The sequence below is a fragment of the Mixophyes fleayi genome, chromosome 4 (genome assembly GCF_038048845.1).
Source record: "Mixophyes fleayi isolate aMixFle1 chromosome 4, aMixFle1.hap1, whole genome shotgun sequence".
Lineage (NCBI taxonomy): Eukaryota > Metazoa > Chordata > Amphibia > Anura > Limnodynastidae > Mixophyes > Mixophyes fleayi.
In genome coordinates, this window is record NC_134405.1 from 190,724,553 (window position 1) to 190,741,104 (window position 16,552).

The 16,552-nt window shown below is 38.7% G+C and overlaps 2 protein-coding genes across 3 annotated transcripts in view; one reads left to right on the plus strand and one right to left on the minus strand.

The window, feature by feature from the left end:
* ZNF277 (zinc finger protein 277) overlaps window positions 1-7,914 on the minus strand; it is a 56,742-nt gene extending 48,828 nt beyond the window's left edge. Inside the window, exon 1 of the mRNA XM_075209022.1 lies at window positions 7,642-7,914. Coding sequence (XP_075065123.1) covers window positions 7,642-7,762 — 121 coding nt within the window. The 5' untranslated portion in view covers window positions 7,763-7,914. The remainder of the gene's footprint in view (window positions 1-7,641) is intronic.
* A 100-nt stretch (window positions 7,915-8,014) lies between these two features.
* DOCK4 (dedicator of cytokinesis 4) overlaps window positions 8,015-16,552 on the plus strand; it is a 276,189-nt gene continuing 267,651 nt past the window's right edge. For both annotated transcript variants that reach the window (XM_075209020.1, XM_075209021.1), the window contains exon 1: window positions 8,015-8,875. In XM_075209020.1, the coding sequence (XP_075065121.1) occupies window positions 8,839-8,875 (37 nt within the window). In that variant the 5' untranslated portion in view covers window positions 8,015-8,838. The remainder of the gene's footprint in view (window positions 8,876-16,552) is intronic.

Genomic DNA, 16,552 nt, shown 5'->3' on the forward strand with positions numbered 1-16,552 from the left:
CCACCAATACTAATCCTTTACATGGAAAGAGATTCGATGGAAGTGACCGAGAGATGCTGATAAAACCTGTGTTTAGTAACAAACAGGCTCAGCCACTCAACTAAAAGCCAAAATACAATAGCAGAAACAAAATAATACACGACTACTCATAAAGTCACATACAGTGTATGGCAACAAAACAAACAATTTTCTAATTTCTCAGCAAAAACCAAGAAGGTGTGGTAGCAGTAAGCCAAGAAAACCCAAATACTAAAAGATTGGAAAAACATTGCTTAGTATTAATTCCAGTGCCTGCTGTTTCACAGTTATGGGAGGATCTGGCTGTAGCAAACAAAAACTGCACAAGTCTATGGATATATCTTGCCAGGAGTCAACAGTGCTGGTTGGCTGTTGCAGGGTAATGGTGTGGATTATGTTTTAGTGGACCACACTGGTTGCCTTGATACATGTACAGCAACATTACAATATTACAGGATATATTAATATTATGGTATTGCAATGGAATGAATTTAATCCCTATACAGAAAATGTCTATATTTACCATTATATTTTGTCTACTCTCCAGGAATTTGCATTCACTTCAAGCTAAATATTTGGATCCAAGTTTGGATATCTTATTTACATATAAGAAAATACAATATTGTGTTGTGCACATTATTATACTGGTAAAATGTGCCATATAATTTATTTTAATGAATGGTTTAAGACAAAACAATGGTGTTTACTGAGGTACCCTAGAGCAGTATTAACGAGATATAGCTTGATTGCTAACTAAAGAGATAAAATATAAATTGCTAGCTTTCAGACATTCCATAAATTATTGTGAAAATATATACACAGACAGTTTTTCTCTTTCTTCCCCCTTTATAGAATAGCAACAAAGTACCTACAATCTGTTTTCAGAAAAATTCAGGTTTCTGCTTTGATCTATAAACATTTGTTTAAATGTTGCTGGAAACTATGTACATAATGAAACAGTTTGTTATCTTGCGATATAATAGTGATACATTTTATTGTATAATATATTATTTTACAGTTTCATAAAGCTACCATGCAAACAAGGGGGTGGAAAGCAGAACTATGACAAGCAAGGGAAGAGGGAGTTATTTCCATGGCATCAGCGAGAGCTTCAATCTATGAAATGTCACTAGAGAACTAAACGTGTAAGATTTCTAAATATCTTTTTAGCATAGATGTCCAATTAGAGCTTAGATTTAGGGGGGATGAATGTGTGTCTACATGGAATTTACTAGAAATAAAATACACTAGTGTACATTGATAGGTAAACGAGGAAAACAATGAACAAATATAAAAATATAAACAAGACAAAACATGTACAATTAGCCTGTTAATTTGTAGATTAAGAACTTTTTTGCGAAATAATAACAATAAGACCATAGTTAAAATCATAAATTTCCAAGCCCTTATAATTGTAACAGACCTTGTGTAACATAAAATTATGATGACAATGGATAGTCACCTCTTGGTCCTCCCTATGGACATATGTTCCTCTCTTCCCCATCAATAAAAGGTCACCTCATTATAAGAATCAGTATTACAATAATTTCTTATTAAAGAGAGGGTAGTACTGTTATATATGACCAGGAATTATATATTAATATTGAACAATGCACAAGGCCCGATTGTACATTTGAATAGTCGTTCAAGTTTAATAGTAAGGATGGAAAAAAAAAAAGGAAGGAAGATTCAGGTCCACTGGTTCAACCTTTCAATATTGCAGAGTTGGAATAATTTCCAAACGCCTGGGAGGGTGAACTGCCAACATCTTTAGAAATGGCACTTAAGAGCAATACTGCCACCAAGGAAAATTAAAGTTATTTTTAAATTGTCTTACACCAATTTTTTCATAATATCCAGGATGAGGGGAATCAGATTACATAGTTTAGACAAAAAGGTCCAAGTTATAAGATGGTCATCCACTCGTACTTGTGGGAAGACATTCCTGGCAAAGAACAGCTTCACTATGCGATTACTGGGTCATATTGGTCATTAGTTTGACACAGCAGTAGGGTCATCTGGAAGTCTGAGAGAGAAATATCCGTTACAGTTGATAAAACTGACAAAATCAACTGTCTGGTTTGTAGAACTCGAAAATGTGTGGCTGTTGGGGAAACTAGGCTCTTCTCTGCCCAAACCAGATTTGGACAAACATAATTAAGCAGGTTCACACTTTACATGGACCTTGTTTTTCAATGTAAATTGATGAGGTCATTGTGACAGGATGGACCGCCTATGCCACCCTGTCTGTTGTTGCTGGGAACCGGCTGGGCTTACTTTGCCACCGTTCCCTTTCATTATCCCAAGATGAGCCCTCTTTACGCAGTAGGAGGGGCTTATAATACTGCCACCACTGAACTCCTTTATGGTGCTCAGAACCACGTTCCTTCTGGTAAACTGTCACTGCTAGTGTACTCCTGTGCTGGTACACTTGGGCTGGTAACTCCGGACCTCTTACTATGGATCCGGGTTGCTGTGGATGGATCCTCCCTGGCCTATCACACTGACCAGAGCTGCATGTAGCAGGCAGAGCGGTGGTACTGGAAAAGCTTGGGTCCAAACCTCAGACAGCCGTAGAACGGATTAGATATAGGGTCTAATCGGCAGGTCACAGGATTACAGCAATATTGAAGATGATTTCAAGCAGGTCATTGAAGCACAATGTTTATTTGCTCTCAGTGATTAGCGGTATCAGTGATTAGGTCAGATGTTGAAATCAGAAGAACACATTTCCACAGAACAACAAAAGAACCCAAAACAAGCCACTTCCCCACATTACAATACACCAAAGCCTTGGTAAACACAGGCTCATTGTATCAGAGATATACACATCAGAAATAGGCATATCCCATAGCAAGGTTAAACAGAAAAACTAACTTTTCTACCCTGGTCTCAGAGAAAACGATTTCCTATCTCACAATATACACAATTACATAAATAAGTGCCCTGCGCTATTTGCTTTAAATAAATTTTTACCAAAAGTTATTTAATAGTGATCCAGCCACACCCATATTTTCTGTTTTCATACGGACACTGATTCCTCAGATAAAAGGAGTAATGAAGATGCATTTGATGATTTGCTCTCATTTCCAGGACATTGAATGGAAGGTTTTGTGTAGCCTTACCATTCCAAGTCACTCCTAGCCTATCCCTGAAGCATCTGTAGTCAGATCTTCCGAGCTCAGTTCTTAAGAGACTAAAACCCCTCCCGAGATTTATTCTGTCCAACCACCATCTTACATCTGACTTCAGAGAGAGAAAAAGAGATTAGCTGCTCTCAATTGTCTGGGATGTAATCCCACTGCTTTTGAGATAACTGTGGTCATCTGAAAAATCACCTTACCCACCTTGTGACATGAATAGTAGAGAACAGCAAACTCAGAAAAGGTAAAAATTGGTGAATGCCATTTCCTGACTGTAAAATGAATTCGCCTTAATGGGTAATTGTGAGGATACTAGCAATGACAGTTTGTTACAAGCAGAAATTTGCTTTAGTATGACAAGGTCACAGTCAGTGATCTACTTTTAAGAAAAAAGGAACCAGAGGTTTCACCATAAAACAGACCTAATCAACATCCTATCCTAAGAGGGGCTATAATCACTTATACTCCTGTTGCCGAGCCACGCATTCACTCCTCTACCTTGCGTGGTAGGGACCAAGTCCAATGTCCTTCCACTTTTGGAAAATACACAAAACAGTATCTACTGTGAGTAAAGCCCAAATAGTGGGGGCTATTACTTGGTGTTGCGGTTACTTGGTACACACTTGGGACCACAAATAAATTATTAAAATATTAATGTTTGTTGTATACTCTTCAAAAAAATATAGCAACTCCTACAGCAAGGTGAAATATTAAAATATAAAGAAGTAAGCAACAGAAGAAAATGTATTGTGATTTAAAATGGTGAATTGATGGTTGCTGCCATACACTGAAGAGTAGGCTTACTAGGGTAATCAGGATGATTATATGAATGTCCTTTGCTGTTTTATACAGCAACACCCATTGTATTATCCATTTTAAAAGCGTTTAGAGTGTGTTAATTATTCTTATGCACTTACTTATATATTTAATTTGATAAGCACTATTATACCAATATCTTCTGTGAATAGCGCAATTTAGTGTTCCAGTGTACTCATTGTCTCTGTACAGCCAAAATAATATTCTAGGATTTCAATACATATTGTTCTGCCTGTTGAATCAAATAATGTTGTATATAGTCAGTGTGATACTCTGCATTTAGTATTATGCAATGCTTGTAGCCATATTGCAATATTATTGATAAGTATGGGTCACTTATTTATTCTTGATGCATTGAGAAATTAGAAGATGTATAGTTAGTACTCATTACCTACCAAATGTGTGTGTATGTGCTGCCCTCCAGTCTTCAAAATGGCAGCACAGAGTAAGGAGGGAAAGCACAGTGCACTGTCTCACCCTCTGGGTACACAACGAGGTTATGTGATGCAGAAGTCAGATTCCTCCGTTCTGATAAGATTGGGAGCAGCTGGCTGGGGGCCCACTGCTGACAGTCATGCTATGACGTTAAATTATTCTGTCCAATTCTTTATGAATGCAAAGGTTTCTTATATTATTAAGTATGTTGCTGTGTCATAATATGGTTAAGGTACTCTATGCTGGATTTAGATTCAACGGCTTATAATTCTGATTCTTGCTCTTTTATATTAGCAGGTAAATTACTTAGACATTCTATCCAGCCTATGTATATTATGTAGTGACCCACTGCCGGATTGTAAAATTAATAAAAGTGCATTGCTACCTCTTAAGCCTGTATAGGAACGGGTGAATTACTTAGGCCCCCAATCCAGCAGTAACATTATTTGGATTACATATTAGATATAATATGATGGCACGAGTTGATCACAGAGACAAGCCAACGCGCGTTTTGCCCGTGAGCTTTTTCACGGGTGACAGGGACAAAATATGAATTGGCTAATCTCTGGGCAAGGAACATTCATATAATCACCCCAATTACTCAAGTAAGCCTATTCTTTAGTGGATGGAAACCATTGAATAAACTTACTATTTTAATTCACAATACATTTTCTTTTATTCTTTTGCTCACTTCTTTATCTAAATTTTGCCTTGCTTTAGGAGTTGCTAATCTGGCTTTTAAGAGCATGATTATCATCATCATCAGCTATTTATATAGTGCCACTAAGTCCGCAGCGAACTGACATCAGTGCCTGCCCCATTCTGTCTAAATTCCCTAACACACACACACACACACACATTTCAAGAGAGAGACTAAGGTCAATTTTAATAGCAGCCAATTAACCTACCAGTATGTTTTTGGAGTGTGGGAGGAACCCCACATAAACATGGGGAGAACACACAAACACCACACAGATAGGCCATAGTCGGGAACCGAACTCGTAACCCTAGTCACCACTAAGCCACCGTACAATAAACACTAAGATAAATACTGGTTATTAATTATGGTAGCACGTCTCCTCAACACGTTATGAATTTCAGAGAGTATATAACAGGGGGCATTAGGATAATGCACCTGTATAACTCTTTGTTTGGGACTACAGAAATATAAAGGTCCACAGACTCTTGGATATTCCACTACAATCGATCAAATCCTGACCAGCCGTAACTCTTAGAACTGGACCTTTTAACACCGGCCTGGTTCCCACGGAGGCTTGGCCACAACAGGGCAGTCTCTAGCTAACACACTTGCTTGGGATTGTAACCTGTTAAATTGAGGGGCTGACAAGTACCCTACAGTGTGCTGCTCCAAGATATCTGAAGCTGAACAATAGGCACTCACTTAGCTAAACAAAAGCCACACCCCTCTTTAAGGCTGGGTACACACTACAGGTTTTTCAGCTGTCTATTTGGTCAATCGCAGGGGCGCACGGAGGATTGTCGAGGGGGGGGGGGGGTTTCTCCCCGCCGACCCCACAAAAAAAAACCCAAAAAAGAGAGAGCTGCTGCGCATGCGCAGCAACTCCGTTTCGCCAGCGCTGTCCTATACAGCAGCCTCGACGCTGTCTAAGAAGCGTCTGCGGCGGTATACAGCACCGCCGCGGACGCTTCTTTCCAATCCTGCAGTGTGTATGCACTGTCGATCAGGATATCCATAGAGTATACCGACTCATGGGGTGTATATTTACTAAACTGCGGGTTTGAAAAGTGGAGATGTTGCCTATAGCAACCAATCATATTCTAGCTGTCATTTTGTAGAATGTATTAAATAACTAGAATCTGATTGGATGCTATAGGCAAAATCTCCACTTTTTCAAACCCGCAATTTAGTAAACATATCACACGATATTTTCAGCCGACGGTTATTATAGCTTAAGAGCACAGATCTGAGGGTAAATCTTTTAAAGCATGTATAGTGTGTACGCATGAATCAGCATGCTAATTGTGACTTAGGCTGGGAAGTGTGTACTCAGCCTAACCAAGTATAGTCATATCCTGAAACGACCACTGGTGTAGGGAATTCTGGTGGGATGCCTCTAGGAGTTCCCATGAAGATAGCTCTTTGGGGGACATGTTAGGGGAATTATCAGTACCTGAGTAACGAACCTGGCTCCATTTGAGAATCGCACAACAATTTATTGCAACTACATAATTTACCTGTTTGTGGCAGCAAAGTACAACTCCTAGTGAGAGAGGAATGCTAAGCGGGCTTACACTTTATTTTTAATATACCCAGCACCCTGTTCTCGTCACATTCTATTTTCTATGGGTAAAACCATTAGATTTATAGGGGCATATTCAATTCTTTAGTTTCCCCGCGGCGTTAAAACTATTACCGTAAGCTGGATTTTAGCTCGCGGCTCAGGGAACTGCGAGCTGAAATCCAGCGAGATAGTACCATAATACCAGTATTTGCGTGCACTATTACCACAATGATTGCAATAGTGCGCGCGCCGCAAGATTTTTGGCGTTTTCGACAACAATTGAATATGCCCCATAGTGTTGAATTTTTCCTCCTTGCTCATAAAACATATGCCAATAGCCCCTGAGGAGTCATAATCAAATATTCTTGGTATATTTTAAGACCAAGAGACCAATATTTACGTTCATAGGAAAAGCCACAGGTAGTTTACCTATAGGCAACAATGCTGTAAAGTAATCAAAGGCCTGGAATCTATTGCACCTAAACAAAACATTTTTATTTTTTTTGTTTATGTTTGACATGCTAAAATATTATTTGCATGAAACCTATCTTACCTATCCAAAGAAAAGGAAATATTTATTTGGGTACACAAAGTTGTTTAACAGTTATGTTTAATTGAATTGGGTTAAGTGTTAATACCCACAGTAATTATTGATTACTACTATTTTTTATTTATAAGGCACCACAAGGATTCCAAAGCTCCACACATGGGGGATTAGAACATAAAACAAATGGACAGAAAAAACAAACAAACATAGATACAAAAGTAACAAAATGAAGTAAATACAAACAACAAATTTTCATAATTCATATTTAAAATATTCAAGGAAAACACTAGGAGAGAACTGTGATGTTATTGAGTTTACAACAGTGATATTTTTTTACAGAAAGGTAATGCGGTAATATCGTAAACGCACATGCAGGAAAATACACACCCGTATTTCATATGGAATTAAAGAACTGTACCTTCATGTTTGCTAATCCTAGCCTCTGCCATGCTGTTTTCACTTCCGTGAGTAGGAGGGAATAAACTGGGGGAGAGACTGACGTGGAATATAGGAGGCGAGGAATTTCCACACACACACATATGGCCTGGGCTGAATGAGCAACCTGTCAGTCACACGTCTGTAGGCGTGACGTCTGCGCCCATTGACATCAGCTTCTATACGTCTATTGGCTGCACTTGAACTGTGAGCGGGTTTATTCACCTAGCATTGTACATGCGAGTTATCTTTCATATTAATAATCATTTGCATAAGAGGCCGGCTCTGGCCGGGTGGGCTGTCATCTCTGTCTCCTCCCCCCGCCGCTGGTGTGTACTCTAGTGCAGACATTTCCTGGGCAGCGCTTCTCTCGTTTGTACTACATGTCCCGGCGTTCTTTGCAGCCTGAGCTCGCAGCGTTGGTTTCTCCTGGTTACCAGAACAATGAGCGGGCTGCCTGTGAGCAAGTCTGAGAGCTAGTGCTGTATATAGCGCATGCTCCTGATATGAGGTACACGGGGTAAGGGGCACGCTAAATGTCACACTGACATAGGGTCAGGAGCTAACATATACAATCACTTAACCCACTAACACGTCTCTGCCTGCAAGTTCACAAAGCAAACATACATAGCACACTGTCCGATAACATAGAAATACATCACTTACCATTTACACATACTCTGGCTTATATTTATATCACAGCAGTGACATTCTGGGCACAGGTATGCCAGGCATTTGAGAGTCAGCTGGCACACACTTGCCTATTAAGAAGCACAGAAGCAGAACCTCAGAGCTGCTGGCATTGGCACAACTCAGGGCTAACGTTAGTACAAAGACACATATACGTGCCAGAACAAGAGGAAGCAGAACAAGACCGGGCACCATCATTGGCAACATTACAGATGCCACAGTTAATTGGCACCAGTACCCACACAGTAGATCTGCGCCGAGGAACAGGCTGCATTGTCTGAGCTGCTGACACAGACATACAAGCTGTGCAGCCGGTCCGCATCCTCTACCTTCCTTCCACTGACAGGAGAGGGGGGACTCGTACACAAAGACAGGATAGAGGTGGGGGGAGAGGAAGCCGACCGCCTGGGCAGAGAGAAGCTCTGTCACTGACACTGGAGGAGGGATGTTTTGCTTGTCTTGATCCATAGACACGCAGAAAACTGGAAACATGTGGATACCCACGGAGCACGAGAAATACGGCGTCGGTGAGTGGGCTGCTTAAACTTCTTAGTCCATAGTGCTGCTTTATTTATCGCATTTACTGCTGTTTACTGTGGAGGTGCATAGGGAACCTGCTTGCTGCCTGCGGCGCATGCACTGTGAATATTATGCTCATAGCTGCGCTGATTGCTTTCTGGTGTGTGTATATAATTACTAGTAATGTCATATATATACGTTCACTCATGGTTAGTATACATATATAGGAGCTTATCAGTATCAGTGATGGGTATATTTCCCTAGTAAACATCTACAGCGCTTAGGGATTTGCTATAGGTTGAATTTATGCCTGCAGGGCATTATACTGCATATTTTACATATGTTTTCTGTTCAGACATACTCGTACATAGTTCTTTGTGATGTTGACATACAATTAATGTTATTTGAATATGGGCTGATTGATAAGACAAGTGCATGACATCTGCTACATACAAGTAATTATTTTCTGTTTTATAACTGGAAGTTTACTGAATATATAAACAAAGAGGCTGTCATTGAGTTAGCACAGTGCCAACAAAGATGCACAGTTGTAGAAGGGTAATGGCAAAACTAGGTTAATTCTTGCTATAATCTGTTCTCTTTAATGACCTGAGAGATGTAAAAACACTGGAAATCTTTCATTTGACCACATACTTTAGTTGTTACATTTTGGTTGTAACACAGTTGTAGAAAATAATTGTAAATAACCACATTACTTACTATACTATAATGTGATAAGTCACATTAATGACACATCACATTATTTTATCCAGGTGACTAAACATTACATAAAATCAGTTAATGATTGTTTGTTTCCTGGTAAAATTAATATTACCTATTGTATTTAATAATCTACAATAGCTTTCTGGGTTTTGCATGGTATCTATGTGCAAATTTTAGGTTCCATCTGATTTTAATCCAAATTTTATATTGTATGTTTTGTTAATGTTAATCGTTTATTTCTGTGTGTTTGTATTATGAATGGTCATCTATTATATATAGGATTTCCGTGTTTTGAGACATATATTGTTTCCTTTCAGATTCTGCATGGCCTCAAAGCAGTGTTTGTTTTCCTCTTGGAGAGGAGAAATTGTGTAGCTCTTATGTAGTAAAATCAAATTCTCCATCACTTATGAGCTTTGGAAATGCAGAATCACTAATCAGCAAATGCCCTCTGAATCTCTGAGTTTCTTTGTATTGTTTCTCTGTTTGCCTTTTGTTGTTGCTTTTGTTTGTTTGTGCTGAGGGAAGTGTTGTGATTGTTGACATGATGTGAGGTCTGTTCCATGGGATGTCATTACTAAGTCCCGCCTATCTCTCTCAGCAAATGGACCTCTCTGAAAAACCATCACAGGCATCCTTTGTACTTTGTGGCACATATTTTCAGAATATATTACTGCTTGCTTTAGCTGAGGAAACAATGGCTGTATATCAGTTTGCCAGTTCATGGCCCATTAACTTGTATGGCACCAAAGCGGTTAATCTTGTTGGGATATAATATACAGAAATGTTCAATATCCACTGCTCATTTCCTATGGACTTGCTGCCATCTGCCCTGGTTTCTCTTTCTCGTTCCATAGTCTTTTTCAAATCGGTGACAGACCGTTTTGTTTAAAGATGACTCATAAATAACACATTATATTTTGAGATCTTTGGTCTATCAGTTTTTTTTCTTACTATTGCATCTAGTTTGGGATTATTTTGCCTTGCATGCATTTTATTTTATTTATTTTTTTTTGGCATCAAGTGCAATGTTTTTGGTCATTACCACAAAAAGCAAAACACATCTGGTAACTGGGCAGTTTTTATCCTGTTTACTTATCTGCTGCAAGTAGTAAAACTTAGGAAGGAGCATGAACGAGGAAAAAGGCAGGTGAAAGGGCTAGATTTATTAAGTGTTAAATAGTGTAATTTAAAATTTATGTGATAAGTTGGTATAATTATTGGTTTGAAGTTTAAAAGTATTGTAACATTTTTGTACTCAAATTTCAGATTCATTTGTATGATATAAATTTCATAATAATAACTTCTTGTATATCGATGTTATTTCTTTGAATTTAGTAAATCTGGATGGTCTCTTGAGCATTATGTTTATCTAATACGAACACATATGACACTACAGACATATGCTGTGTGTTACAGCAGATAACCACTCGCTCCTCAATTTTTTCAAAGCCTACATAACTAGAATTTATTAGTGGTTTTGTCACAGAAATCTGCACATTGTTGGCCCCTCATAATGAAACCGATCTGACAAGATTGTAAGTACTGGCATGTATAAACCATTACTACTATTTCTGAAGTAATGCTAGCTGCACATTACTTTTCTGTGTGAAATTTGAACTTTTGTTTCTTATTCAGATTTCCTACTGCAATTTTGCTTATGGGGACATTTAAGGAATGGGATTTAAAACATTTTCTATTATTGATTGGATTGGTATGTGGAAACCAATCCGCATAAATTGAGGTGATCAGAGGGAGCTGTCTTTGGTGCTAGTTGGTATGTAGAACTATTCTATGGTGGATCAGCATTGTAATTATTATTTATAACCTGAGCTGACACTAAACAGGGGCTTCATGTTTTATGTCATTGACTTTCTTGTGTCTGCATACAGGTTTTGTATCTCAATCAATTCATCATTTGGGAATCCAGAATAGATAATGGTTGATGATTAATAAGATTGCATGTTTAACTCAAGCTTTGGGAACTTTTATAATATTATAGAACTGCATACTGTATGCAGATTCTGCCTCTGCTCTTACGTTGTGAAGTTGAAGTTTGCTTATGTCATAAAATCCATAATATGAAGTATTCCTTTAAGTTTCAATTCAGGTAAACCTGTTACAGGAACCAATTCCAGCTCATCCTGTTGCATAGTAACATAGTTGATGAGGTTGAAAAAAGACACCAGTCCATCAAGTTCAACATATTTTGGATCTCCTGCGATCCTGCACTTATATTTGAAATTGATCCAGAGTAAGCGACCGCCAATCTGTTTCAATTGTGAAAATCCCCCCAGACCCAATATGGCAGTCCTATTTTCACCCTATATCCACTACTATCCTTTATTTTAATTAACGGTCGTATCCCTGGATACACTTTAATGCTAAAAATTTGTCTAACCCTTTCTTAAACATAGTTATTGAATCTGCCATCACAACCTTCCCTGGCAATGAATTCCATATCTTGACTACCCTTAGTGTAAAGAACCCCTTCCTTTGCTGGTTGTGAAATTTCCTCTCCTCTAACCTTAGGGGGTGACCGCGTGTCTTGTGTATAGTCCTTGGGGTAAAAAGTTTCCATGAAAGTTCTCTGTATTGACCCTTAATGTATTTGTACATAGTAATCTCCCCTTAGATACCTCTTTTCTAAAGTAAACATGCCTAAACTGGCTAACCTTTCCTCATAACTTAATGACTCCATACCCTTTATCAATTTTGTCGCCCTTCTCTGAACCCTTTCTTGTTCCAAATTATCTTTTTTATAGAGTGATGCCCAGAACTGTACTGTATATTCAAGATGAGGTCTTACCAATGATTTATACAGTGCAAAATTACACTGTCTTCCCTTGCATCTATGCCCCTTTTTATGGATGCCAATACTTTATTTGCCCTTGCAGCTGCTGCTTGACATTGAGCACTATTGCTAAGTCTACTGTCTACGAGCACTCCCAAATTATTTTCCATTATAGATACTACTAAATTAATTCCATTTAGTTTATAGATTACGTTTTTGTTTTTGATCCCTAAATGGATAACCTTACATTTACCTATGTTAAACCTCAATATTCCATTTGGCCACCCAATCCTCCAGTTTATTTAAGTCCCTCCGTAGAGAAGATACATCTTGCTCTGATTTTATTACCTTACAGAGTTTAGTGTCATCTGCAAAAATAGAAACTTTACTCTCTAAACCATCACCAAGGTCATTAATAAATATATTAAAAAGGACTAGCCTGAGCACGGAACCTTAAGGTACTCCACTTAAAACTTTTGACCAATTACAAAATGTTCTATTTATCACAACTCTCTGTTCCCTATTTTCTAACCAGTTTTCGATCCAAGTACAAATGTTGATTCCTAGACCCAGTTCCCTTATTTTGTAAACCAACCTCATGTGTGGCACTATATCAAAGGCCTTTGCAAAATCTAAGTAGACCACATCTACTGTACTGCCCTGGTCTAAGTTCCCACTAGCTTCCTCGTAGAAACTAATTAGATTAGTTTGACATGACCTATCCATCACAAATTGATGTTGATTCCCACTAATAATTTTATTGCGTACCAAGTAATCCTGAATACTATCCTTTAATAAACCTTCCAGTAGTTTCCCCAATATTGATGTCAGGCTTACAGGTCTATAATTCCCTGGTTGTGATCTCGTCCCCTTTTTAAACAGCGGCACCACATCTGCTATTCGCCAATCCCTTGGTACTGAGCCTGATAAGATTAAATCTATGAAAATTAAGAATAGCGGTCTAGCTATTTCTGAGTTTAGGTCCATAAAAACCCTTGGGTATATGCCATCTGGACCTGGAGCTTTATTTATCTTAATATTTTTCAGTTGGCTTTGGACTTCTTCCTCTGACAACCAAGTATTAATTAATAGTATGGTTTCATTTCCATTTATATTACTCCTACCATTTGTTCCCTGTCTAGCAAATACTGAAGAAAAGAAAGTGTTTAATACCTCTGCTTTTTCCTTAGTATCATTTATCAATTCACCCATCTCACTTCTTAGGGGTCCTATATTATCTTTTTTTTAATCCTTTTGCCATTTATATACTTAAAAATCTTTTTGGGGTTTGTCTTACTTTCTTTTGCAACTTGCTTTTCATTTTCTAATTTTTCCTTTTTGCATGTTTTATAATATTCCTTATTCCTTGTACCTACGGAAGGACTCCTCTGACCCTTCAGACTTAAACAATTTAAATGCAGGCTTCTTTCTTTGCATTTCTTCCCTTACCTTTTTATATAGCCACATTGGTTTAGACTTAATTCTTTTACATTTATTTCCCATAGGAATGAACTTATACGTGTATGTTTCCAACAACATTTTAAAGACAGCCCACTTTTCTTCCGTATTTTTTCCTTCAAAAACTTTGTCCTAGTCTATGCACTTTATAGACTCCTTTAGCATATTAAAATTTGCCTGTTTAAGGTCCTAGTTGATCCCTTATACTGTTGCTTCTGTAAACTAATTTCAAGTGAGACCATATTATGATCACTGTTTGCCAAGTGCTCCCTTACTTGAATATTTGATATTACGTCTACATTATTTGTTATAACTAGGTCCAGAATAGTCTGGTTCCTAGTTGGTTCCTCTACTAATTGGGACATGTAATGGTCTTTTAGCGTGCTCAGAAACCTTTTTCACCTAGCTGTACCGCAGGTCTCAGTACTCCAATCGATGTCTAGATAATTAAAATCTGCCATAATTAAAATTTAACCTAGTTGTGTAGCCTAATTAATTTGCCGTAGAAGTTGGGCTTCCTTAGTCATACTAATATCTGACCGTTTATAGCATATCCCTATCAGCAACTTCTCTGAACTTTTTCTTCCTTTGGATATTTCCACCCACAATGCCTCTATATTATCACCAATATTCTCATAAATAACTTCCTGTATTCTTAGCTTTAACTCTGGTTTAATATAAATACATATTCCTCCTCCCCTTTTATTTACCCTATCCCTCCTGAAGAGAGAATAGCCTTCCAAGTTGACTGCCCAGGCATGTGTATCATCCCACCAGGTCTCAGTAATACCTATAATATCATACTGCTCATTCAGTACTACTAGTTCTAACTCCCCCATTTTACCTGTCAGGCTTCTTGCATTTGCAAGCATACACTTAAGTCTATTGCCTACCTTAGGTATTTTTTTTGCTTTAAAAAGGGCCTCTCCTTATCGGCTATGCTTCCCTTTCCCCCCTCTCCACACCCTTTACTCTTGTTAAATTCCTCCTTACTACTCTCAATGTCTATCCCATTAATACTTGCTTGCCCCTCCCCCCCCGGAGCCTAGTTTAAAATCTCCTCCAACCTTCTAGCCATCCTCTCCCCTAGCACTGCAGCTCCCTCCTCATTCAGGTGCAATCCATCTCGACAATAAAGATGGCAACTGACCAAGAAATCAGCCCAGTGATATAGGAATCCAAAGCCCTCCTTCCTACACCAATATTTTAGCCACGCATTAACCTCCCTAATCTCCCGCTGCCTCCCTGGACTAGCGCGTGGCACAGGTAGTATTTTAAAAAAAAACTACCTTGGATGTCCTTGCCTTAAGTTTGCGACCTATGTCCCTGAAATCATTCTTTAGGACACCCCTTCTTCCTCTAATTCGTTTATTGGTACCAACATGCACCAAAACCGCCGGGTCATTCCCAGCCCCTCCCAACAATCTGTCCACCCGATCCGCAATATGCCAAGCCCGAGAACCCGGGAGACAACACACTGTTCACTCCTGGTAACATATTGCCCTATCTACCTGCCTGGGTCCCTGAGTAACTTTGGTCCCCTCTATGCTGGAGAGACCATTCCTCTGGTTGCTAGAGGAAGCAGTCTCACACAACTCTACCAATTCAGAACTGCCTTCCAAAGTATCTTCATCCAATCTGGCAAATCTGCTGGGATTGCTTAGCTCAGAACTGGCCTGCCTCTTCCTACCCCTAGTAACTGCTACCCAGCTGCCTACCTGTGCATCCTTCTCTGTCTCTGCTCCAACCTGCTCATCTAACGCATCAACATTGAGCTGTAAACTCTGCTCCAGGTTGGCAATCTCTCTGTGTTGTAGTGGTCTGCTTTAGATCAGTTTCCTGGGCTTCCAATGAGATCAATTACTCACATTTCTCTCAGATGTATAAACCTTGGAACAATTGCTCCAATTGTGCACACATATGACAAGATATGCATTGAGTGAGATCATCAAGCCTGCTACCATTCATCTTATTATGACTAACCTAACTTCTTACAGCCTACAGTAAACTCAAGCGTACTAACCTTTGCTAGCCACTTGCCAGATTAAACCCCTTCTTGGATTCAACTCCTTACTGGATCTAACTTCACACTTGAAATCAAACAGCAGTGGAAATCACAAGCTCAATGAAATCGCATACCACCACCTGTTAAATCAGGGGTCAGGGAATTTGTTTTACCTTTTATCCCCAAATATATTTAGATACGCTGACGTTACCCCCTTGATTTGAAAGGAAGGAAATCCTATATTTTTATTAGAATTCAAAATTTTATTGAATCTATTCAAAATTTCTTTGAAAGCTTCAACTTCAGAGCTTCAGGTTTTGGAGAAATTATGTTGTTTCATTTTTGATACGAGAGCATCAATATTGGGGCATTTTGATGTCAGAACAATTTGGATACAGTCCTCAGCGTCCAATCGATTTCTCTGCTATGTTTTTATGTTCATTAGAGTGGAAAATCCTTGTTCGCAAAGGTAGGTTGTGGCAAAAAGCAGCAACTTTTTGACTGCTCCTCATGTGCAATTTTGATGCCTTTGCAGCTGTTGACATCCAAAAATATGACAGATCTGCTTTGTTTTCAAATGCAATGCATGCTTCATTATTGCATCGAAGCTCAAGAAGTGCCTCTGCCAACCCTCTTCTGGTACAACAGCAATTTCACATTTAAAGGGGTCTACAATCCAACTGACAGCATGTGACTCTGAAGCAT